Source organism: Ursus arctos, chromosome X (genome assembly GCF_023065955.2).
Source record: "Ursus arctos isolate Adak ecotype North America chromosome X, UrsArc2.0, whole genome shotgun sequence".
NCBI classification, from domain to species: domain Eukaryota; kingdom Metazoa; phylum Chordata; class Mammalia; order Carnivora; family Ursidae; genus Ursus; species Ursus arctos.
The window spans coordinates 77273329-77299786 of NC_079873.1; the positions used below are offsets into that span (position 1 = coordinate 77273329).

Sequence of the window (26458 nt, forward strand, 5' to 3'; positions counted from 1 at the left end):
CATATAAGAAATACAATCTACCAAAGACCATAGTCTCCATTTATTTGTCCAAGGGACAGACTACAGAATTAGGCCGCAGATGTTTTTCCGTAGCAGGCAAACACTTCATCTACAATCAAGATGACATTGTACAGATGACATTCTCTTCTATTAGCTATGCGGCAGGGTGGGGAGAGGGGGGAGAGAAGCATCTGTTTGTTTTTTAATAAGAATTTTCTTTACAATATCTAAATAGTTCTGGTATCTACACAGGGCCACTGAATAAACATTTTGTATTTAAGTGCAGTGCTTACTATATGAGAAGTTTATACAGCCAACAATTAAAGAGGTGTACCAAAAGATGCTGTTTTTTTTTTTTATTTATGCTGTACAAAGTTAGGCTATTAAATGGGGAGTCAATCAAATAAATGTACCTTTCTTAAAAAGGTCGAATTCAATAAAGCATTAAAAAGCAAAAAAAAAAAAATAGGAAAAGAAAAAAAGGAAGATTGAATTCATTCTATTTTGTCGGAAAAAAAGAGTGCATTTAGCCAAGGCCAGATTTGAAATTTTCAGCATCTCAGTGACAGCTAACTCATTAACACCCTCCTTTTTTTTGTTCCAAATTGTTGGGGGCTACTGTATGCCTCAGATTCAAGAAGCCCAAATATGAAATCAAATATCGAGGAATATTAAAAAGGTCCTCCTCAAACTGGCTATTTGGTCCTGAAAAGGACACTGAAAAAATACATTTTGCCAAAAGCGACCCTTAGACAAAGCCCATATCATTTTCATAGTATTAAAAATCTGACAGATTACAGTTAAATGTTACTATTATAAAAATCTCTCATTTTAAAGTTAAAATTTATGAACCAGATATCTAACGCTGGTGAGATAAATCAACTTTCACAAGAGTACACATATGGGCAAGAAAAGTGAAGAAGGAAAAAATATTTTTCATAATATTATTTCTCATATTTAAAAGGTAAACTGTAAAGAAAAGGGTTATTTTTTAATGTGAACCTTCATCTGACAGAGACCTCCAAAAAAGGAGAAATAAAAATTTAGAAGGTATGATCTGATTGAAAATGAAAATAAAGAATATGAATGACATGTCCTGCCTCAGAACAATTTATAATTTTATGCCACCTCGTTGGTCCTTAATATTTACTGTATAGTATAGTAGTCATCTCTTTTAAATAATTGCTTTTCTGATCTCAAAAATACTGCAAGTTCAATATAGAAAATTTGGGAAATTAGACAAGTATATTTCAAAAGTAAAAATTGCCTGATTTTCCTGCGGCCTGTGATAACTATTAACGCTTTGGTAATTTTCCTTGCAGTATTTTTTTCTATGCATACGTATTTTTAAACAATCGGAATCAATCTATATATGCTGTTTCATTTATTGATTTTTTTCAATTAATGTATGTTATACAAAGAGTGTTTTCTTGAATCATGAAATATTCATCAAAATGTTATTTTAATGTCTTCACAGTATTCTAGCAATGTACATATCATAATATATTTAGACATCCACATATTGATGATATTGAGGATATTTTCAATTTTTTAGTTCTATAAATTATACTGAATTTAACACCCCTGAACATGAATTTCTAGGCAAATTTAAAATAATTTCCTTATGATAACTTCCAGAAGAAGAAACTAGATATTTTAGGGCTTTTAATGTGTATTGACAAATTGCCCCCAAGAAAGATTATATCAATTTCAATTCTATCAATTATACTCCATGTAGCAGTATATGATAGCCATACCCTTGCCAATGCTGAATATAATGTTTTTAAATTTTTCCTAATTCTCTAAGGAAAAATAAGGTATCTTGCACATCAAATTGTTGTCTGTGGTTCCCCTGAGGTAATGGATTCATAAAGAGAGAGTTGTGGAGACTTTAGCTCCTATTTTATATGCTCCTATATTGTTATACTTTTTAATAAGTACATATAGTGTTTGTAGTTAAAAGTTAATAATGGCATTCCATTGCTACTGTTAAGTTACTAAGATTGAAATATTTTTGCAGGGAGCACTGGGTGTTATATGCAAACAATGAATCATGGAACACTACATCAAAAACTAATGATGTACTGTATGGTGACTAACATATCATAATAAAAAAATATTTTTGTATCTACTGGCAATTTGTATAGCCTCTTTATGAATTAACTATTCATGTCTTTTGCATAATTTTATATTGTAGTATTTGTCTTATTTATTGATTTGTAAGAGCTCTTTATACATTAAAGCATTGCTTAAATGTCCCCTTTTCCAAGATGTCTTCCCTGACCTTTGTAGAGATCCCCCATTCCTGACAGAACATGTAACCTTTATCTTTCCTTATTTTTCTCCACATCATCACCTAACATATTATATATTTATTTGTTTCTTGTTTGTCTGTGTGCATAATGAAGACAGGGACTTTGTTTTGTTCACTCTTATATCCCCAGCACCTTGTTTACTGACTAGCACATAGTAAGCACTATATAAATATTTATAGAATTAATAAATACAGGTTCTTTGTTATATAAATTTAAAATATTTTCCCAGCTTATAATTTTTTAATTTAGCTTATTATTTTTTAGGCATACAGACATTTCTAAATCTTAATAGTCAGAGCTTTTGGTCTTTGTGTTCATTTCCATTGTTTTTATATCTCTGAAGTCCTTTTCAATTGATTTCATTATTTGCATTTTCATCTTAAAATTTTAACTCTTTAATCAATGTGGAATTTACTTTGTCATATAGTGGGAAATAAAAACCTATTTTTTCCAATAATATAATCACATAGCACCATTTAGTAAATAATCCTTACCTTTCCCATTGTTTTTTTAATGTATTTAACCTCTAATCTTGTCTCCTCAGTAATAACATAAGCTATGAGGGTTGGTACCTTATACTTTCTCTATCCCTCAGAGTTGAGTATGGAGCTGGTCGGTAAAGGATGATCTACAAATAATTGGTAGATGGATGAATGGGTGAATGTTTTCAAGCCAAAATATGTTTTTTGAAAAGAGCCTAACTACTAAACAGAAAGTCCATTCACTAAAATCTGGAGGTAAATCATCATATCCAGAGGGGCAGGATTCACCTAGAAGAAATGAATGCCCTTTAAGATAAGGGCATAACAACCACTGTAGAAACCCGTAAGCAACAAAACTTGGTAACACCTGACACCATATAAAAGGAATTGTATAGAATTGGTCCCTGCCTTCAAGGAGCCTCTGAAAAATATTCTTTGGGGGGCTTAAAAGTAAAACAGAGCTTCCCAAGGGCTCCCCAACTGACCTCCCCTTCCCCTGAAATAGCAGTTTACTCTCTGCAAGAAATAGATTGCTTTGTTACAGACAGTGCCCCAAATCCTGCTGAATGCCCATCCGCCAGTCTCCAACATGCGTTGAGTTTAATGGTTAATAATTCTGGAATCAAATCTACTTTAAAAGAAAATCTACCTCGTTTTTGGCTTTCAAGCAAAACCCCCCCCCGTGCCGCACATATATTGATTTTGTAGGGCTCAGTGAGCCTCCCATGGTCTGAAATTAAAAATAACGACAACAAAAATACATGTTTTTACTGAATTCTGGCTCTTTGCTGATTATCTATAGCAAACAGCAAAATGAACAAAGCCATGGTGAACTAACTGCCCCTCATGCCAACAAATGCCACAAAGAGAATGACAATCGGTGAAATACATTGTTAAGCATGAATAGTAGCTAAAATATTTATCTCGTGTGAGGTATTAAAATGAGAAAACTTTCAAAGTGGAAGCTTCAAGCAATTGCATTAGAAGTTGCATAATTTGGTTAGACTGACCTTAGAATGGAATAAAAAGCTGCTTATTTCCATAATGTTGGCCTTCCACAGCATGAAAGGTTAGATAATTTATCATGATATACAAAACAGTTCTCAAGAATACCTAACTTAAAAAGGAGATCTCGGTGACTTCCAGCTCTGTGAAATTTTAGGTAGCATGATAATCAACATAATTTATATTTAAGTGAATTTGTGTTCTTCTGAAAGGTTTAGTTTACCAGGCAAGAAGAGTGTATCTATCTGCTACACATCCCTAGAACAAGTACAGACCAACTGAAGCAAGGTTAGTATACTCATTGCCACCTTTATGACAGAACTTACATTGGACAAGAAAACCTATTTGAATGGGGAAGCTACTGAGTTTTGACATATAGCCTACATTAGACACATACTATGTCGCCCTCATTTAAAAGCTAAAGGCTTGTACCTATTGCCTCACCTGTCATAGATAAGTCCCTTACCCTCAATACAACCTACGGAGCGGCTGTTGTAATCACATGGACTCAAACCTTAACGCAGTCAGCTATATGAAGCCCTTCAAACCAATGCTATAAAATTCACAGAATTACAGTCGGAGCTGCAAAAGAAGTTGGAGATACCCTGACCCAATCTCCTCACATAATTGTTCCAGGGTTGATGCAGTTTGACATCTGTTTGGATTTTTCGAAATTCTCAATGTCTTGGAGTGGTTTCCTTAGTAATAAGATTTCAATGAACTAAAGCTCTTCTTTTACGAGGTTTTTAATTCTGTTGCACCTGTTGTGCTAGTGACCTCCTCCCCTATCCCAGAATTACAGTTCTAGATTGTTATCTTTGGGAATACAGTGACTTGGGGTGGCTCACACATTAGAGATAACTGTCCTGATGGAGTTTGCTAGGCTCAGAGGGTGAGGCGAGCAAGGTAATGCAAATGTCACACATTCTTTGATTTCCATACCTCCCAATATGGCACCATGCACAGCCACAAACTTTTGCAGTTGCGGGTTTTTATCCACCTTCCGTGATCTCTTTTTGCGGACACCAGATGATCAGATGTGCAAAGACTGAGTGCCCTGATGCCATTCCAATGACGCCCGGTGCCGTGGCATTATGGCTTTACTAGTTTTATCAAGTTTTGCTCTAGCAGGTCACTCTACAAAGTATAGTTTGTGCGAAGACAGTTTAACTTTTTTTTTCCATTTCAGACATTTCCTTACTGTATTTCTAACAACGACAAGGCACCTGGCCTTTTTCCATCTCTAAAAAAATTACCTAGTAGAGACAAAATTAAAAGAGTGACCTGGAGATGCAAGGACATACACCCCAGGAGCAAGCTCAGAAGCCATACAGAAAATTGGTGTTTCTTATGTAGCATTTGAGATGTGTTTCTAAAGAGCCATAACTATCATAAATTGTCTTGCAATTTTAAAAAATCAGTCAAAGTCCCATGGAAAAGCTATTATTTAATGCTAATGCCATCATATTCTCTCCCCTAAGCTCTTAGGAATAAATGTTGCCATTAGCATACTCCATCACTTCAGAGTCTATACTTGAGAAAATGGAAATGCACTAGTTAAAGAAATGACCAGGATGGCAAGATCGGAGTCAATGCCAATCTTCTGAGTGCAGTATGCCTGTGTCCTCACCATGGGCCACTGTGCCTGACAGCACAGAGGAGGAAGTCAGTCTTCCAACAAGCCATTCACTGTTACCTATAGCCAGATGTCTCTGCTCGGACCTCCATTTTCAGGGTCCTGCATCCCTCAAACATGTCAAGTTTCAAATACGAATGCTAGATTACAGACATCTTTAGTCGTAAAAAAAAAAAAAAGTTGCTTAAAGGTTAAACCAATCCCCCTGAATGCAGACTGATCCCTGCTCATACATCTCACTTAGAAAAGATATGGTTTTATAGCTAAGTACCTGTACGCATCAGCAGCCCAAATAAGATCTCCTCAAGCCAAGTGAATTAAAGGGTTAGAGGAGAGTTTGAAACAGAATTACGTCCAAAAGGCACAAAAAGAGAAACTGAGCCTCAGAAAATAATTTCCAAGGAACTGAAATTCCCTATAAGGTTTTCTTTAGCTGGGTTGCACACATAGCAATGATTATTTGGCTGCTTTCTACTCAGAGCTCTCGATTAAAAATCGTCCCCAGGAGATCTGTTCCTGGGCTATATCAAATTGGGGTGTCCTGGCCTCACATGCAGGGGGAATAACACCCTGTTGTGACTAGACTTGGAAGCTTTTCCTCAGGAAGGTAACCAGCAGAGTGTCAAAGTGCGGGGAGGAGGATTCTGAGCACCTAAGCTCATAGACATGTGTATAATCAGGCCATAAAGACTCCATCATCACAGAGGCAAAATAAGTGCGTGAGAGAAGCAAATCATTCTCTCTCCCTCCCTCTCTCTCTCTCACACACACACACAGAAACACACACCTCTAAAGGGAGAGCGTCTAGCCTTTGGACTGAATTTATCTTCTTGCCAGTTTACATAGAGAATCCATTTTGTTGAGAAGAGCAAACTACACAATCTGAGAAGAGGTGCCCTTCATGCTCTGGAAATCAGATTTAGAAATGAAAATAATCCAGAAAGCAGAGACCACCAAGGCCAGTGCTGGTGGCAGTGAGAGAGAGCAGCTTGCCACAGAACAGCAGCCAGATGGGGCCCAGTGGGAGAAGCTGAAAACTGGCCACCCTGGCACTCAGAGACTTAATGGAGCATCCGAAGCCTATGCACATCAAGGCAGAGCTTACGCATCTGACAGGAAGAAGGCCTGGTGCTCGTCCGTGAACACTGAGCTCAAGGAGAATTCAGACTTTACATGGAGCTTCCCGCCTGCTTCAATCACAAAGGGTCTGCTCAAAACTCAAGATAGCTACCCCTAACACCTGTCTGTCTGTCAATCTAACTCTCACTCTCATTCTTTTTCTTTCTGAAAAGTAATATTCTACCTCCCCAAAAGCTGAATTTAAAGGAAGTATAAGAGAGCCCTTTCATTTTCCAAAGTAATTCCCAGGCTCTACTGAATCTGAGGAAGGCTTATTGACTTGGGGAGCGTTCAGAACCTGGAGCAGCAAAGTGAGAGCCATGTCTTTGAGGAGTGAGCTCAGGAGGCTAAAACAAGGAGCACCAAACACATTCCCCACAGGCTTCCGTTCTGCCAGCCACAGACTTACAAAGAGTGGAGGGAGATGAAGAGGATGGGAAGAGGGTAGCGGTAACCTTTATTTTTTTTTAATTGGGAAGAAAAATGAAATGTAGCATTTGTTATATCCAGGTGATATGTACCTGTCTTCTCTGGACTCCATGTATCTTAAATATTACATAATTACATTTTTTAATTAAATGAAATTCAACCAGGGAAGCCAAACCGTAAGCATTCAAGAGAATAATGCATTGGCCCACCTTTCAAAGGTTTTGTAAATCTCACCCATGTGAGGAATCTCACTTGAAGCAAACAAGATATGTGAAAAATCCAGACTTAACAAAGGACATTGGTCAGGAGTTGTTGATTCACATTACATGGGGCTCTTTCTTTTATGAACGAATCCACCACAGCGTTTCTATAAATATGGAATGCCGTCACTGTGGTTAATACAGGATCTAATTTACAAAACACTCACTTGCTGCACGGCTTTTCAGGAACACAACTACCGTTCAAAGGTATATCCATAGGTCCTCTTGTGACACCCAATCGGGTTTTCTGTTCTGTGACAGAAAGCACATTGAAGCTGCACCAGAGGAACCGCCGTCAAGCAAAATGGGAGTCAGGTTTGGCCCCAGATGTTGTGTGCCTAGTTGAGCCATCTGTCCTCTCTGTAACTCCATTTTCATGATTATAGAGTGTAAATACTGGTTCCTTGTCACATCTCTTCCAGGGATGCTGTGGAGCTGTGTGGTCCTAGCCAATATTTTTCAGCAAAATGCTGAATGATACAACAAATGAGATTTCTGCATGGGAGCCCAAGTTCCTGAAGCCTGCAGAGCTGTTCTCCAGGCAGCTGCAGTACTTTCCACACCATTCCCTGGGGTGACACAGGGAGGCGCTAGCAGCCTGGGTACACCCACTGGAAGCAGAGTGACCCTCACCGTGCAGCCCACACAAAAACCTCTCGTAACTACACAACAGCCAAAAAGGAAATGTAACTTGAAGAGCATTTCCCTCTACAAACAACTGATCCTCTGGGACTTTCACTTCAAGCCTCTCAATTGTTCGAAGTAAATGAGGCTCACATTAAAGGCCAGCCAGTCACACATCAAGAAATTAAGCCTCCTCCCAGTAGGGGAAAATGGCCGCTCCAGAGCCAGCCTCCCAACTCTCACACACAGGCCTCTTGTACAAATGGCTTCATTTAACCACATCTGAGACACTCGATCCAGCCAAGCTTGGTCTCCCCTAAGCCCTGAAAGCTGAGATACACAAGCAGAGTGGTCAATATCTGAAACTCCAAGCAGCTGCCTCAGATCCACTGCAGCACCATAATTCAAAGACTCCAGCATTGCCAAGAGGTGGCTTCATCCTTTTTTAGCCCTCTAATTCCTAACAAGCAAGCCTCCACACCCCTAGTTTCAGCCTCTGGGCACAGAACACCAAAACCACAGCCAAGACTAGGGCAAGGATAAGGAAGGAGAGGGCTGCAGCTCCTCCCACCTTCTAAGTCCGATCTGATCCACAATCAAAGAAAAACCAGGTAGGGCCATGGGGGCCCAAAACAAGTGGTCCTCAGTCAGATAAGAGGAATTCCAAAGCCTCGGAGCCCTCTATGGAAAATGTCCTGCCTCCAGTCCCCTAGGGAGAGAAATCTCAGGATCATTAGCAAGCACTCTGGCTGAGCTCAACTTTAGTGAAGGTGTATGGGGAGAGAGGTGATCTCTAAGGTAACCAGTTAATTGCCAATGAGGAATGATAATAATAAATTAGCAAATACTAATGTAAACTAACTCAGTTCTGCTGCAGTTGCATGGAGACGACAGAGGAACGGTTTATTCTGGAACACATCTTGCAAGCAGATCCCCACTGGGAAACATACTGCCTCTGCTAGATGTGAATGGCGAATAAGATACAATGTAGGCAATAGGTGGCCCTAGAATGTCTCCTAGCAGAAGTAGAGCCTTTGATTTTTAAAGAAAACTGGAGTGCGCATATGCCTGAAAAGATGAGGTTTGCACTGTTTTCCATTGCTTCCTTCTGCAGCCTGAGGGTTACTTTTGACCCTTAGGGATAAGACTTAGACGGTTCCAAGACGCTGTCATAACAAGAAAAGTAAAATAAAAAATGCTCACTGAACTATTTGTTGGTTTGTTTTCATTGGAGGCGGTGTCATTTCCTTGCTATCCAAACCAGCCTCATCATACGTATCAATTTCCTAGTGATTTCTGAATCTGACATCTGATTGGTTTGTGGCTGCTCTTCTAGTTCCTTAACGCAGGGTTTCACTCAAATCTCTGCAAATCCCTAACTTTAAAACTGTTTTAGGAACCAAAGCATGCTGAGCTGTTTCTTCCTATTTTCCTTCAAAGCCTAACTGATGTTTTAGTTTCATTATTTGCAGTACGATAACATGCATCGAGGCTTCCTATAAGATAATCGTAAGAATTCATTTGGTCTGCCAAATACATCCTTAGTCTGCAAACTCTTCCACTGCTCAGTGCCATAGCAGAGCACACACACCCTTAGGATGTCTCATATTGAAGATGCTACAGTTGCTAGTGAAAGGTAGAAAAATAGAGAGAATTCAAGATTGAGTTTGAAACCAAAACCTAAATCCCTATGCACATATGACTAGAATTCGGGAAGCTTTTGCTCACTATGACTCCCTCAGAGTGTCAGCTCAGAATCATTCAACATTAGAAGACTAAAATCTTAACATGCTTCACCAAAGAGACTGAATATCTGGGCCATTTGACCTATCCTAAAGGCAGGAAGAGGTCCCACCCAAGTCTCCATTAGCAGTAGAAGAAATGAATTGCATCTTCCTCCAGCAATGATCACAGTCTGAGTGACAAAAGGGTAATGCACAGATGCTGATGTACAAAGGAGTAACACTTTCCAGCATCCAGGGGGTGCCCAGTAGGCACGCCTTCATTTTGTAAGATTGGAAGAAAAAGTATTTGCCATAATAAGGAGACTCAAAAAATGCTGGAATATTTTTAGAAAAATCTTAGCAAACTGGCAAAACTATTATTATTCTCTCTCCTCCATTCTCTTTCTTTTTCAATCTCTTTTCCCCTCTTTTCACTCTCCTCCCACCACACATGCATTCACTTATGCATATACTAAATCTATGGACTAAATATACCAGGATGCCAAGAAATGCAAATCTCACCCTTCAATTTAAAATATTAAGGGATAGCTCACATCACTAATTCTACAAAAATCTTCTGTAAACAGCAAAGACATCTTCCACTTTCCCTCCTCAGATTTGTGTACAAAACCACAAAATCCACATAGCTGATTTCCTGACCAACATCACAAGACTGGTAAATAACGATATGCTATTCTAGGCAAGACAGTCTCTGTGACACTAAAGGCTGAGTTCCAATTCCCCAGACTCGTGCTCCATTCCCTTTACCTTACCTACTAACTGCATTTAACATCACATTCCCTTTGGTTTCTAGAGCCAACAATGTTCAGATGTGGCTAGGTTTGCACATTGATGCAAAAGTTACCCTCTTGCAGGCCGCACCAAACCTTAGGAGCTCAACAGTAAGTCTACATATAAATGATAGCAGGGTTGCCAAGGAAGAAGCAGAAGGGGAGCACGAAGTCTACAAAGTAACATGTGGTTAGAAACTCTCTTGTATTGCTTGCAGGGAAATCACTGGGTGATCTTAGCTCCCCAACCAGACTGAACTCTCTGTGGGCAGATGCTGCATCTCATATTTATTTGGGATCCCCATGGTACCTGCCAGACAGCTGAGCACATTGGATTTTCTAATAATGCTTACAGATATCTAATGCCATGGTGATACGGTATGATGGAGTGCTGCAAGGGAAGAAGCTCTGACTCCTTTATTATGAGCCTTGTAACTGACTCTGCAGCTAACGAAACAGTGGGTTTGTCACAAGGTAGCCCAGCAGAGAAACCTAATGTGCAGTGCTTTGGTCCCAGTCTGGAGAGTAATAATGTAACATATGCTCAGAAAAGAAATGTTATCCTGAATTGAATTGACCTGTTTACTTGTCTGTCTCCTTGTAAACTCCCTAGGGTCAAGGATCAAGTGTTTTATTTTTGGATCCTGGGCAAGTAGTACAGTGTCTAGCACATTCTAAGTGTGTGACAAATGCTATTGGGGTTAATTAATGAACAAATAAAAGAATGGTTTGATGAAATAATGTAAAGAAAAATGTAAGTGACGTTAAGATTCAATACAGAAATCTCCACTGAATCTCATTTTTATCACATCATAGCACTTACCACTCTGTTATAACTTCTTAATAAATAGTGGTTTCTTGGATGGATTAATTAATTAATAAGAAAATACAAAGAGAAGGTAGGAAATACATCAGGATATTACTATCCTAGGAACGGAGAATATCCTATTGAACGCAATAGTAGCAGGAATCATTCCATACTGCAAATCACCTATTTGTTTGCTTGTCTCCCCTGTTAGAATGTACATTCCTTGAGACGACAAAACATCTTTTTTATTTCTATAACACCAGAGCCTAGAGCAGAAAAATGTAGACCTTCAATAAGTATTGGCTGAATGTATGAATCAACCATTCTTGCTCTTCTGTAGATTTCACTGTACTTAAGTATTCTCCCTAGTCCTCGTTCAGGGGCTTATGATATGGAAAGAAAAGGAGAAGTGTCATTTTCCCCATGCATAACTTTGTGACAGATGCAGGTTAAAATGGCCTGATTAATGCTCAGTTGTGAGAGGGTCTCTCCTCTCTGGATGGGTTTGTCAGCTGAACTCACAGGACTGCGTCTAGTACACACTGCCTTGGCCCTTGACTAGCCCTAGACACTACATCTCTCTGTGATTTTGTTAAATAAGGAGAGCATGGGGCTTTGTGAGTTGGGGAGAGGATCAGAATTCAGACTTTCAATGGCTTTCCTGAATAATTGAAGCAATATTTTATTTCATTCCGCCTATAGGAGAATCAAAAAGAACACCAAGATCTTTGGTAAACCACGCAGGCACAGTCATATATGTCTCCCGCCCCCTCTAAGTATCTCATAAGCACCAGGGCCCACATTTCTCTAGTGCCTTGAATTGATTCCAGAAATAATCACCAAGCCCTCAGATGATTATTCTTTTGTCTATCTCCACAGGCAATAGCAGTCAGCACCTGAACCCACAACCTCACCATCTTTCACCTCCATTGTTTAATGTCCAATATGGATACTCCAATCACACCACTTTGTAGGTGTTATCTTTATAAAACCAACTTAAATTTCCCTTTAGTTACAGTGACTATGGGGTGACACTCGGGTGTGCAGGCCGTTATAAATAATTCTCCAATTATTGTCGAGTGAAGAGATCTATGATTCAGGGAACGTGTATGTGTCATACCCTTTACATTACACAAAATCATATTATTCCTCGGACCAACCTTGCATGGTAGATGTGCCCATTTTGTAGATGAGGAAACAGAGACTCAGAGGGATTCCATACCAAGAGGTGTCCTCCAGATTCAAAATCATGTTCTACCTGATTCCACCACATTACACTACCTCTTCCTCTCTGTTGCTGAACTTAGTAGTCCACAAGTAGTCCTCCAAAAAGTCTGTGATCTAGTTCCTAGTAGTATATACTGCTATCCATAATTATAACTGTGCCTCTGTAGCATGATATTAGATTTTCAATAAATCCTTATTTATAGATTTATAGACTGAAAATATCGGTGCTTTTGTTGCTGGCAGAAGATCATTGGTTTCTCATTAAAAGCATTGCTGTTTGGTCCAATTACTTCTGATGAGAATGATTTTTCAGGAAACTAGGAAAAGCAATTGATTCAAGTAGTCCTAAAACCCTCTGCCCTATGAAATTGATACAAATACTATAAGACCATTTTACATTCATCATAGCCTAGGTATGTCAGGCTGAATTATTTCTGAGGCAGGAAGGTGTCACTGAAACAGCACTTGCCAGAGAGTTTATAGAGCCCTGCCATCTAGTCTCTCCCCTGTTCCCTCCCTCCCTCCCTCTCTCTCTCCATCTCCCTCTTCTTCTCCCTCCCTATCCCCCTCCTTTCTCTGTGTGTCTCTCCATGCCCTGCTCCGTGAGTCTGAACAACTCCCTTACCGTCTCTGGACTCTGTTTCATCTACTGAAGGGCAATCTATCAAGATAACTATTTCAAGGATCAAAGGAGACAATGGTTGTGCAGGTGGTTCAAAAAATGTGAAAGTGCCTTACAAATACACAGTATTCCTTTCAATAGTGGCCTGGAAGAGGGTATAATGCCTCCCAGTGCATCAAATTTCCAACCAAAGAGGGACTTAAGCAATTCATGGGAAAATGAAACCAACTTAAGAACTGTTACTTATAGCCTTCCACCCACACACCCACCCACCATCATCCATGTTATCACCCTACACCCTGAAATATTTCAAGAGCCAGCAAACATTGGACCACATAGTGTTTAAAAAATGCTTCCGTTTGAAAACATTCATACCTGGTAAAAGGAAACAGAGCTAACTCAAATCATAGTTTATTTCTGAAATGTTCATTATTAGTGACAATTCCCACCTCCTAGTTTGTCAAACATTACCTTAAGAACTACCAAGAAATGGCAAAGTGGCTTTTTAATTTTTTTGTTTGCCTCCCTTAAACAGCCCATCCATATTTTTGGCAGGGCACACATATGGCCAAAGAAAAAGCAAAAAGGGGCTTCAGGAAGCTGACTCACTCTCGCGCTGGGAAATTGGCCCCTGAGCATTCTAGGGTTCACCCATCTTTAACACTACTTGTTGACTCCTTCTCAGCCACTTTAACTGGAATGCTGGAATCACTGGCTGGCAAACATACTGCATTTGCAACAGGTGGAGCAAATTCATATTATGCCAGAACACCGTAGGGAGATTTCAAAGGCACAACCCGTTGAGCTCTCACTCCCAACATCCACCCCTACAAGGCCAAATATGTTGGGTTACCCTTTTCCCCAAGAGACCCTGGTAGCAAACCCTGACTACAAAAATGGGCTTAGGCAGAGAAGTTCTCCCCACCCCTACCAGGGAGTTCTCCAGCCTAGAAGCCTAAGCGGTGTGTGGAGGGGGGGGAGCAGCATGGGAAAGAGATCTGGGAGGACCTGACAGAGCCTCTTAGCCACACTCACCTCAGGCAGAGGCACACCATTGATGATCAAGTCTGGCTGCTGGGGGCCCTGGCTGTTGAAAGAGTGATGATAGATGTGGTTGGCGCTGGTATTGCGGGTATTCTGGTTCTCCACATTCAGGAAAGTGCTCTCTGAGCGGCGGCAGCCCAGGGGCAGTGTCTGCTGGTGGTAGTCGAAATAGTTGAGGGAGGAGGTCAGGGAGGAGCAACTGACAACGTTCATCTTGTCTGTCTCCTCCACATCCCGGGGTACCAGACGGATGTCATTTTTACTGATTTTTTTCTTCTTGCTTGATTTCTTTTGATGCCCATAGGAATACTCAGCGATTCTGTGTGACCAAAAAAAAAAAAAAAAAAAGGCAACATGTATTGCTAATGCCCTCCTAAACCATGCATTGATTAATAAATATTAAGCACCCCAGAGGGCTGCACCCCATCTCTGCTCCACCTTCTTATTCTGGTGCATTACATCATCGGGTTTCTCCCTGTGCTTTTTACATGTGAACACAAGCTAAGGGCCATACAGTTTTAATATTAAACACACAAACCTCCCATTCCTCCATCCTCCCAAAAAATGTTTCTATACTTTGATTGTGGAATTTCTCATCGTGAGTGGCTATTTAGCAAAGGTGGGGAGGACAGGGAAAGTTGAGCCTATGGGAGAGAAAGCATGAAAATGCTCAAATCTGGAGCTCCCCTGGAACCCAAAGGAACCCCTGGGTGAAATAAGAAGCAAGTATTAATTTAAGAGAAGAGGAGATAGAAGGAATTAAAAAATAACCTCCTTTCCAGTTCCTCCAGGCATTTGCCATGTGGTGAACACTCTCAGTCAGGTTCCTCTTTGACTGACCTGATGAGTTTTGCACTGGGGTAGGAGATCAAACCCCATCCTTTGACATACACTCAGCATCTCTCTTCCACACCCTCCTGCCCCCTGCCCTAGTCCTACTCCCTTCTATTCCCCACCCTACCCCCTCCTCTCCTGGAGAAATAGGATAGCCAAACCCATTTGAATGAGGGGAAGTGCTTTTTACCTCTTTCCCCTTAGGCTCACTTTCTCCTCTGCCTTTTTGTCTTGCTCCTTGCTAATGGGAGAAACCGAGATGCAATGCAGACACTTGCTGTTTTGTCCTTTTATAAAACAGCCGAGGAGACAAGTGATGGTTAAACAATTACTGCAAAGGAATTTAAAGGTTAGTGCATTTCAGCATCCTTCTCCATTCAGGTGTACCTACAAGCAGCTGTGCTGCAACTGGAACATAAAGAGCTCAATTTAATTAACACTGACACAGTGCACCAAAGACACCAAGCATTCAGAGACTTGTCAAAAGAAATACATTAAAACTTAGCCAGATTCTCAAAGTCATTTATTACTTTGCATATAATGATTCACCTTATTGTTTGAAAATTCAATTTCTGGGCAATAATCAGCAAAACAATCAGGTTAATAAATAATACAGGTTGATCTTTACAGGGGAAAGACTATGCCTGTATTCTCGTTCAACAAAGCTAATTGTCTGAATATAAAAAGGGAGCCCAATTCAGCAGCAATTGCAGATCACCTCGCAAGTCTCATAAATGAATGCAGTTGAGGAAGAGGCTCAGGAGGGGCTGAGAAAAGGAAACCTCTTGTCTAATATATGGGAAGACAGGCTTTTGAATTTTAGGTTTCTAAAACGTCTAGGCGTACAGGGAGATTGCATATTTCCAGAGGCAAATTCTTACTCTGTCCCGGGGATGTTCCTAGGGCTGAGCAGTTACATTCCCCTCGCCCTTTCCCTCTGTGTTCAGGCAGACTTGCAGTGATGGCAAGCTGATGCTACTGGAGTTTGAGAGCAGATAAAATCCCAAAGACCCCAGGACTAGGATTTATTTTCTTCTCTAATCTGTTTACAGAATCAATGGGAAGTTTTAATGATTTTGTTTACCCATGATGGGTAAGTTTGGCAATGCCCCGTCCAATTACTTGGCTGAGGCATTCACTGAGAAGCCCTTTCTGTATTGACCAATTATTTAATTAAACTGTACTTCATGAATCCCAAACCATCATAGGGAACAGAGCTCTTTACAAAATACACATGTGAGTGAAGTTGGAGAACACTGAAATTATCTTTTTTCTTTTTTTAATTTCAAATGCTCTCTTCCCTGTTTAATGATCTCCCTGGCAAGCTCTCAGAAAGAGCTCTCACTTCTAGTCATACATCACCAAGAAGTGGCAAAGCCTTCACTATCTTTATTTCAAGATGATTTCTTTTTCATCAAGAAAAGGGTCTTATACATTTACTTTACACTAAGGAAATGGCTTAAAAAGAGTCCACTCTATCATTATCTCCATATAAATAAAATTTTACAGACCCTGCATTTTTCTCCTATAAAAATCGCCACTGGCAGTCACAGGTTTCAAAGGTAAGAGAAATATTAATTTCCATTTCTCCCATCTGAAATGAATCAGAGCTGAAGGAAAGTCACGGCCATTTCACTAGTAACAGGATTAAAGCATTTATGAGGCATTGCAGCTGCTCTTTTATGGCACCTGATTGATATTCATGTGTGGTTAGCATTTGTCTACTAACTTGTGTAACGCAGAGAATAGTAAAAGGGAAACAATAATTGCATGGCTGTTACATATTCAGGGGGCTCTGATTCACAGAAGTGTGCATTTCAGATGGTGTCAAATACAAATTGGACCTACAGGAACATATTTTGACTGATTAACATGCAAGCACAGATGGCACAAAAGACACACTGGATGTGTAGGTGTGTTGAAAGCACACACACACCTTGGTTGCAAACAGCAGCATCATTCAATTTCAGCAAACTAAAGAAACAACTTTTTTTTTTCAACCGTTTCGATGAGACACTGCTGGAAAAAAATTACATGTATTATCCTAAATTGGACTCCAGAAATACTTAGACTTATTTGTTCTGTCCAATTGTAAGAAAGGGCTTCAACAAGACCCTCTGTGTTTATCAGGAAATCTTTTTTAAAAAAATACTACTTGTCATTCCAGTTTCTGCGTTTCTATTCTCATCCCCCCCTCACACACACACACACACACACACCCTACATACGCTTCAAGAGAAACTGTAACACAATAGCCCATAGTGACATCCACTGGTAGGGACCAGATCTTAATGCCACAGCTGAATCCCACATTACAGAAAAACACCATCAGCTTCAGAAGATTGCTATTTTTACTGCAACATCTGGAAGTGAAGTCCTATCCCTTATTGGGATGTTTGGTCTCTACCCCACCAACCAACCAGATATGTGAAAACGTGAATGACTGGTAGAATTTCACCTTACATAGCCAGATGTTTGAGGAATGGATACAAAACAAGCCAAGAAAACACTTTTAAAAAACACTAGTCACCTGCTTTCCCACACATTCCTGTTTTCTCTTCCCTCAACTCTCTGTTTCCTACCTTAGACACCTACTCACAGGCTCTCTTCAGTTTATCCCTACAACAGGACCGGACAAGTACCAGCACTACCTCTCCTTTCAGTATCTGTCCCCAAAACACTGTGCCCCTGAAATCAAGTGTGGACTTGGCGTTGGTGGTTCTGCTGAAAATTGACTCTCTCTCTCTCATTTTTTTCCTGCCATAACTTCATGGAGACAGCTGCGCAAATTTTAAAATGATAATTGCTTTCCTGCTCATCATCATTATGTGACAGAATCCACCACTCAAACAGTAAATGATTGTCTTCCAGCAAATTGTCAGATCAAAAGAATTGATCAACTTGGACTACCACAAACTTGCCCCCCTCCAAAAAGAAGCGCAGTATGTACACAGCATGCATTTAAGTAAGAAACAAAAGCACTCGGATTTTCACACAGAGACACAGATACACTTTATTCATCCAAGACAAAGGAAAGAAAAAAAGTTGGCTCTACCTGCAGTTGTAGGTCCGGATCTCTTTGTTGTCTCGCTTGCACTTGATTGCCACGAAGATCATAGTGACAAAGAGGATGCCGGCAATGGAGCCCAGGGCGATAATGAAAATCAGGGACAAGTTCACCGAGCCCATTGACTCTTGGGCATCAAGAGCAGGGGACAGGTAGATTAGGACTAGTGCAGAGGCGGAGAGAGATGTCTTGCCATGGTCGCGGGCCACCACAATAAGCTCATAAGAAGCCTTTGAGCTCTCGCCAAAGGTGCGAGTTGTTCTGACTTCGCCATTGACCTGATCTATTTCAAAGAAGCCGCGGTCGCCCTCGGTCATGTCGTAGGTGACCCGGCCGTTCTCACCCTCATCGTAGTCGTCTGCTTTGACGACGGTCACCAGATAGCCTATGCCAGAGTTGCGGGGGATGTAGACCTCGGCAGTGCCGTTGATCAAGGGTGGGGCCGTGATGACCGGCGTATTATCGTTGACGTCGAGGATGATGACCCGAACCGTGGCGTTGCTCTGCAGCGAAGGCAGGCCTCCATCCTTGGCCAGAACCTTGAATTCGAATGCCTTGGTCTGCTCGTGGTTGAACGATCGAAGCGCGTAGATGTCGCCCGAGTTGGGGTTGATGGAGACATAGGTGAAGACAGGCATGTCCCGCACCTGCGACGGCACAATCTGGTAGGAGACACTGCCATTGAGACCCAGGTCGGGGTCTCGGGCCGACACGGAAAGCAGGTAGGCGCCAGGTGTGTTGTTCTCCTGCACAATGACCTGGTAGTAAGGCTTGGAAAAGTGCGGATGGTTGTCGTTTTCGTCGGTTATTCGAACAGTAAAGGACTTGGCACTCTGCAGCATTGGCACACCGCCGTCGCGCGCCTGGATCGTTAAGTTGTACTGGTCATGCTGCTCGCGGTCCAGCCGTCCGTCCACCAGGATAGTGGAGAAGCTCTCATACTCCTGCAGCCGAAAGGGCACGTTGCCCAGCAAACGGCACTGCACGCGCCCATTGAGTCCCGAGTCTCGATCAGACACCCGCACCAGGGCAATCACGTAGCCCGGGGGGGCGCTCTCGCTTACCTCCACCAGCTCGCTGTTAACTGACAGCAGGTTGATGACCGGCGGGTTGTCATTGGTGTCGAGAACGCTGACGGTCACCTTGCAGTGTGCCGGGATGGAGTTGGGCCCCAGGTCTTTGGCCTGCACGTCCAGTTCGTACACGTGGCCCTCTTCATAATCTAGAGCACCGGTGACTGTGACCAGGCCGCTGTGTGGGTCGATCTGGAAGAGCTCGCGCGTACGGTCGTTGACATAGCCGTAGAAGGAGTAGACCACCTGGCCATTGGTGCCCTCGTCTGGGTCGCTGGCATTGAGACGGATGACTGGTGTATTGGGAGGTGAGTTTTCTGGCACGCTCACTGCATAGGTGGACTCGCCAAACACCGGGTTGTTGTCATTGGAATCGGTCACCTTGATGCTGAGACCAACAGTGCCCAGATGCGGTGGGTCGCCGCCGTCGAGTGCGGTGATTCGAAAGCTGTAGTGCGACTGTGTCTCGCGATCCAGACTCTTCTCCACCACAAGTTCCGCAAAGCGTGAGCCATCGCCGCGCGTCTTGATCTCGAGGCCAAACAGCTCGTTAGGGGTTAGCTCATATGTCTGCACGCCAAAGCTGCCCGAGTCGGGGTCATAGGCGCTGTCCAGCGGGATGCGCGTGCCGGGACTAGCTGCCTCTGAGATCTCCAGCTCGATCTGGGCCGCTGGGAAGCTGGGCGCGTTGTCGTTCAGGTCCTTGATCTCCACCTTAATCACGCATATCTCCATTGAGCTAGACATGACCTCGAGCGAGATGATGCACTTGGGGCTCTGGCGGCACAGGAGGTCGCGGTCGATCTTCTGCTTGGTGACAAGCAGGCCCGAACTGGGGTTAATGTCCACCAGGTGCGGAGCTGAATTGGACACCACACGGAAGGCAGAGGCCTGCCGTGGATCCAGAGCAAAGCCCGCCTCGCGTGCGTCCTTGGCCACGTTAGCGATCACCGTCCCGGCGCGCTGCTCCTCTTCTACCGAGTACTTGAGGTTAATGAGGGCGGCTGCCTGCGTCCACAGTACGGCCAAGAGCAGCAGCACCGGCAGCAGGAGCGACTCCATGGCTGCGCGGGGCTCTGCCTGACCTCGCCTCTCCACACCCCTCCGAGGCCGACGCCGCCGGCGCTCCAGCTTTCCGCTGACTCGGGCCGCCTGTTGAGCGCGCCCCGGGGCCCCGGAGGCCTCGGGAGGAGTCCCGCCCAGGGCGGCCCGGCGGCGCGGGGGAGATACCCGCGCCGGCTCCAATGCTGAGGTTGCAGCAGACTCGGAGGGGGTTGGCGGGGGGCCCGGGGGCTCCGGGGGGCCAAGGGAGCGCCACGCGGCCCCGAGCCCCCTCCCTCCAGCCCGGCTACTCAGTTTTCCCCCTTCAAAGTTAGCCGGGCGCGACTGGCCGCAGCGGCGCAGGGCTGCGGATTCGAAGCCGTCTGAGCTGCCTAGTCGACGGAAGGCTGAGTCTGGACCGCACTTGGGGCAAAGACCGGGAGGGCCGTGGGGGTGCAGCCTCTCAGGCACTACCCAGCCCGCCGCGGCGCACCGGCACTGGGGCTCCGGAACGCGTTGTCTGTGCACCTGGCATGCGCAAAGACCTCCCCCCAGCTCTTCTGGCTCGCTGCGGAGAGAGAACCCGCCTGGAACGCGCCCTCTGAGGTCCGGGGGCGGGGGGCACGCTGGCCTTTTCAAGGTCTGTTGGGGAGAAAGGATGATCAAAGGTGGGACTTTGAGTTGCTGTCAAGCGCCTCAGGCTCCCGGGTATCCAGCTGAGCCGGATGGCGGTCCAGGGGCCAGCAGAAGGGGGAGGGGAGAGAGGGAGGCTGCTGAGACGAGAGCGTGCTCCCTCCCGCCGAGGTTGGCTTCAGAAGGCTTGGGGGGCGCGTCTGTCCAGGATGGGAGGTGGGCGCGGGGTCCCCTCCACAGAGCAGCTGTACTGCGGGCGTTTGCGTCTTGGAAATCAAAGTTACCAACGCAGCCCGAGCCTCCACGTCAAGTTTGTGAAAACGGGGCGATGGCGATTTATCAACGTCCAGTCTTTCCAATGGCCCGGGGTGGGGGGCGGGGAATGGGGAAGAGGGGAGGGAAAGCGACAACAGTACCGGCCAGGAGAGGCGGGGCCGCTGCCGCGGGTACCCGGGGCTTCACCTCCTCCCTTCGTCTAGGCTGGGGTGTCTCTCTGAGGGCCGCCGCTGCCGCCGCTGCCGCCGCCGCCGCCGCTGTGGGAAGAAATCCTCCTAGCTCAGTCGAATGTCGCTGAGGTCCGCCTCGGCAGCTGCCACGGTCGACGGTTATGTCGCCGCCAAAGTTTACTTGCGGGAGCGTCTTGATTCCATCCTCCCAGAGAGGCGCTGGCCGCGCTGCGTTTGGGCTCCCTGCCTCCCGGACGCTCTCGCGCTTGGGAGGTCTGTCTTGCTCGCTTTCTGTCAGGCTGTGTGTGAAAGTGCGAGAGAGGAAGAGTGTGTGGTAAGGGGAGTGTGAGTGTGGAGTGTGAGCGAGCAGGGGTGGGAGGTTTCGGATCTCCGATGAATGCACTCAGCCGGAATGCCGCCGAGCGTAACGCGCCAAGGGCCTGCGCCAGGCTAGGGACGCGAGTGCCACTGCCCTCTGGGCAAGTCCGACATGGTGTGCTGGAGCTGTGCTGCCATCCGCGCCCGCTGGTCCGTCTCCCCCTGCGCCCGCCACCGCCGCTACTGCTGCTGCTGCTCCTCCCGATGCCGCAAACTACTGGCGGTGGAGTCTGGAGAGAGCCAGAGAGAGCCCGAGCTGCCGAGCCGGGCTACGCCAGGCGCTGGCCAATCAGCGCACCGCCCAGCGGGCTCTGGGCTTGGGGCGGGGCCAAGGCGCTGGGGGGGGCGGGGCGGGGCGGGGCCAGCCGGAAACTTACACACTGGCGGGACCAAGTGGTACCCCGGGCCGGAGGAGCCCGGGCGGGAGTCTGAGGAGGCCCGGCGGGCAGGGCAGGCGGGGGCAAGAGGACTGGGTGAAGTGGGGAGGGGGCTGTGCTGGCGATGCTGCTGAGCATCCCCGGGAACTGCGCGCCTGTCTCTGTTTGTAGATTGCAGAAAAGATGAGGATTTGATTTTCTCGGCGTGTTCATCACACTCATATATGCTCATATCTCGAATATAATATTCATACTTACATTCTTTCTCTCTTCACCCCCTCCTCCTCCCTCTTTGTCTCTTCACCCTGGGTTTTGTCTGTCTGCCTCTCTGCCTTCCTCTCCTCTCCTCGGGTTTTGGAAGGAAAAAGGAAAGGAGAAAGCGCCCCCAAGGTGGTCATTCGTCCGGCCCTTGGCCGGTGAGTCTTCACCTCAGCTGAGAACCGCGGCAGCCATCCTCCCGGACCGTCACCTCCATCCGTCTTTCCCCGGCGAACACAGCACTTATTCTCCCAGAGCAGGGCCCTTGGCCCGGTTCGGTTCGCTCTTGTCCGTTGCTTGTTAATCGAATGGGGTCTGTGTCGCAGGGATTGAACTGCGGAGAGGGCTGGACAAATTTTGTCGCCCCTCACCCCACCCTGTTGGAGAATTTAGCTCCCTATAAATAAACTGTTCGCTAGAGAAGAGTGGGTAGAGCGGACGCCGCCGTGCTGCGCCGTGCCGGGAGAGCCCCCAGCCCTGCGGGAGCTGCAAGGCGGCCGCGCAGTCCCCATAGGTGGCCGGCAGCTGGAGCCGGCGCCGGTGTGCTGGGCACCCTAGCCTTTCCGCGGGGTCTCAGTCTCAGGGGACTGCCAGCTCCTCTCAGACGGCGGTGGCGACAGCTGAGGCCTGTGCCAGTGCTGGGAAGCGGGAGGCCCGCGCGGCTGGGGCTGACATCAAATTCGGCTTGCCTTCCGGACTAAGGCGCCCTGAGGACAGAAGAGGGGTCCTCCCCGCTCTGTTCTGTGGCTCTTAATTAAGGTCACTAGCAGGAAGGATCAAAAACACCCCGCTGAACAAGTTGGGTTTTTTTTTTTTTTCATCATAGATTGGGGGTGGCGGGGACCGGCTCCTGAATTCACAATACTTGGAAGAGTAAACCTACCTTCTGAGTGAGTCGTCTCGGATATTTGGGAGTCTTGGGTGAGCAAACTCTTAATTAGCCCCGGCGACACTGGCCCAAGCTTGTGGGCCTAAAATGAGCCTCACTTTTGCCCTTTAAAAACGTTAAACAAGAAAAGGGGAAATGGCTTTGGAACATAATAGGTTTTCTCAGAAAATGCCATCTTCTTGCAGAAAGCAACCCAGCTTCTTTTTAAAAATATTTCTCCTTCCAAGAGGAGCTAGTTTAGCAGCCTTTACCTTGCTGGCGGGAAGGAGAAGACAGCTTCCTCCTACAAAAAGGAATTATTTCAGGAGTGACGTTACAACCCCCTGAACGTGCATCTGAAACCAGGGCGGGGGGGGGGGGGGGGGGCTCGGGCAACCTGATCCGCTTTTGGCGTGGGGATCCTTTCACTCTTTTGCATTAGGATGCAATTCAGCCCAAAACAGAAGGGAGAAAATCGGAGCATCTTCAATGAGTATCATTTAATTTTGATCATTTAGATGGGTGAACAGCAGAGTTATGTCTCAAGGGAACCCAGTGGCCCTCCCGGTTTTCTGCAGACCCGGTTGTAAAAATGGGCAAGTAGTAAAGGAGAGTGACAACATGGAAGGCAGCGTGGGCGCATCTCAGAGCTCCGCAGAGAAGGGCTTCGTTTGATTTATCAGTTATTTACCTTTGATGTCAGCGAGTGGAGTGGGAATGAAGTGCATCTTAGTATAATTAAAAAGCCCTAAAAAGGCATTTGAAATGGGTTTGCTATCTGATCTCGGGATATGAGTTCGGCGTTTGGCAGCTTTCTAAAATATTGCTTGGACTATTTAAACAGAACAATTAGCATCATGCTAAAATGTTTGCATCTATGCTTAGAAGCTTTCAGCTGTAAACTTTAAGGCGATCTGTTCCCCTTTAAGTTAAAAAAGGATGATGCTGCTTCCTTGTGGTGAAGGCTGTCAGGAACCCGCTGATCAATAAAAGTAAACTGGCGCCTCCATGGCTTGATGGAGCGGGAGCAAAGAGTCTGAGAAGTCTTCTCGGCCATTAACAATCCCCTAGGTAACGAGAAATGGAAGAATTACTCAGGTAAAATGATTAACATTGCCGTGGCATCTGTAAAGATGCACACAACAAGATAAGAAGGCTGCGGACCTCTTACCTTGGGGAGTGCTAATAGAATGTCTATATTCTGCTCTCTTTTAAAGATAAATAGGAGAATTCAATTCACGTACAATGTCATTACCTTTGTAATTGCAATCACATTGTAAAGACATGTTCTGCATTTGCAAAGACAAAAGCGCTGTTCGCTAAGAAGATGGCATCGGGTTCCCTGCTTCCAGCTTACTGTTCACACTTCAGGCGCCCCTCCTTTCCAAGCAGAGCACCCCAAGTACTTCTAGCTATACCAAACCACTTTTATGGAAGCCAGGCTCTGAGGGAGGCAGAGAGTGTGCCTTTGCTTTCCTTCTTTCACATCACCTCCAAGTTCAAAGTGATAGTTACACCTCCCCTCCAAAAATTAGCTCTTCCATCCTCCCAGTCTACAGGTAATCCTAACACCCTTTGCTCCCAGAATTTTTTTTTTAATTGGCACACTTGATCATTTTACAACAATGCTGTTGACTAACTGCGTGGTGGAAAACACCTTCATGATCAGGAATTTATTAATTAACTTAATAAAACTGTCGGGGTAGGGGGAACGTTCTGGGCGAGGATAATAATAAAAAGGAAGTTCTCTCAGTCTTCGCTTCACTTCAATTCTGAAGGGAGCCCCGCCTCCTCAGCCTCTTTAGAGACACAAGAGGGACATCTAGTGACCATCCTCAGTATTTTTGACCCAACTTTTGCTGAGAAACACTGGGCCCTGGATATCAACTTTACAGGGCTGTGCAGCCTGGGCCAAGGCAACTCCTTGGGTCACTGAGGCCAGAGTCAAAATTAGTAAGATTTTTTTTTTTAATCCTTAAATTTCAGCCACACCACTGAAACAATGCTGAATGGCAATGTAAGCAGACCAAAATGGGGATATCCTTACATTTAAATTGAGCCAGTGTGTGAGAATAATTCTTGTTGTCCTGATATTAATAAGGGTAAGGGTAAAGGTTTTGTTCAAAAAGGTAAAAATTTATGGTAAGAACTAAGGTACCAAGATATGAAGACTGCAGCACTGACAAGTTTAAGGGAGCTTTCTGAGATATGTTTTTAAAATGTTTGCTTCAAGCTCCAAAGAGATTAGCCTTCAAATAATTCCATTTTCTCTGTCTCCCCCAACCCCCTCATCCCATCCCTCTGCTTTTGCTGCAAAAATATGGGTTATCTTCTAGCTTGGCTTTTGTTGCATCTCATGGGCATCCCATTCTATCCAACCAATTTGACCAGCTGCCTGATGAAGTTCTCTTAGGAAGAAAAGCTTTATTAAAAAATAATAACCAAAGTCAAGCTTTTTCCAGCCTGCATATCTGGTCTCCTTACTTAGGTTACAATGCCTAGAGTAGAGAAAATCAAAAATGAAAATGGACAGAACAGCACAAAACTGGAAAGTGTCATTATTAAAGTCATCATCTTATTTAATCTTTACAATATCCCTGGGAGGTAAAGAGACTTTGCAGATGTGGAAGCAGAGTTACAGAGCAGTTCAATGATTTGCCAAGATGACCTCACTACACAAAACTTAACCACTTCCCTTGTGAAATCAACAAATGCTGGCTGTGTGCCCAGCATTGTGTTAGGGACTGAGACTTTTTTTTAAATGGTCCTTGCCTTTTAAAATTTTAAATTCAGTTGATTAATTTAATAACAGCATACAATTCTATGTATTATGGAATTTTCTAGAAGAGGAACTAGAATGAGGTATATCATGTTGATGGCTTCCTAAAATTCTGTTCCCTTCTGCTCAAAGTGATTGCCCAATTTCTAGTTAGTCCCCCCACCCTGCTAAGCACACACACACACACACACACACACACACACACACACTGTCCCAGGCATCACAAAGAAAGGCGTTAAAGTCAGCAGCCCAGGATGTAGACATGCTGGGCATGAGTGGGGTGCAATTTCCACCATCCTGGATGCTGTTTCTGACCCTTCCAAAATAGCAGGAAAACTAGGGAAGGGGGCCAAGAAAAGTCTTTGAGGTCTCTTGAACCTTTTCCTCCCTCTTCCTCCCAAGCCCCACCCCCATTCCCACCCTGTGACAGAGAATAACAGGGACATCCTGGGAGCTATAGCACAAAAACAAAGAGAAAGTACTCCTTAAGTGCTAAAATTGTTCATGACGGCCCTGTCGCCTGCCTTTTCCAAGAAACACAAGAGACATGGGGAACAGTGGTGAGAAAGGGACAGAAAGCTATTAATCACTCCCAGTCTTCCCATTTTGACAAAGCCA

The 26458-nt window shown here is 44.7% G+C and overlaps 1 protein-coding gene across 4 annotated transcripts in view; it reads right to left on the minus strand.

Annotated features, from left to right (window-relative positions):
- PCDH19 (protocadherin 19) overlaps positions 1 to 21802 on the minus strand; it is a 119129-nt gene extending 97327 nt beyond the window's left edge. Inside the window, exons 1-3 of one of the 4 annotated variants that reach the window (XM_026483539.4) lie at positions 17976 to 21796; positions 15111 to 15251; positions 14078 to 14405 (exon numbers count right to left, since the gene is read on the minus strand). In XM_026483539.4, coding sequence (XP_026339324.1) covers positions 14078 to 14405; positions 15111 to 15251; positions 17976 to 20122 — 2616 coding nt within the window. In that variant the 5' untranslated portion in view covers positions 20123 to 21796. Of the gene's footprint in view, positions 1 to 14077; positions 14406 to 15110; positions 15252 to 17975 lie in introns of all 4 variants that reach the window. The other 3 variants (XM_057313034.1, XM_026483538.4, XM_026483537.4) reach the window with 3 other exon arrangements.
- Positions 21803 to 26458: the final 4656 nt, after the last annotated feature.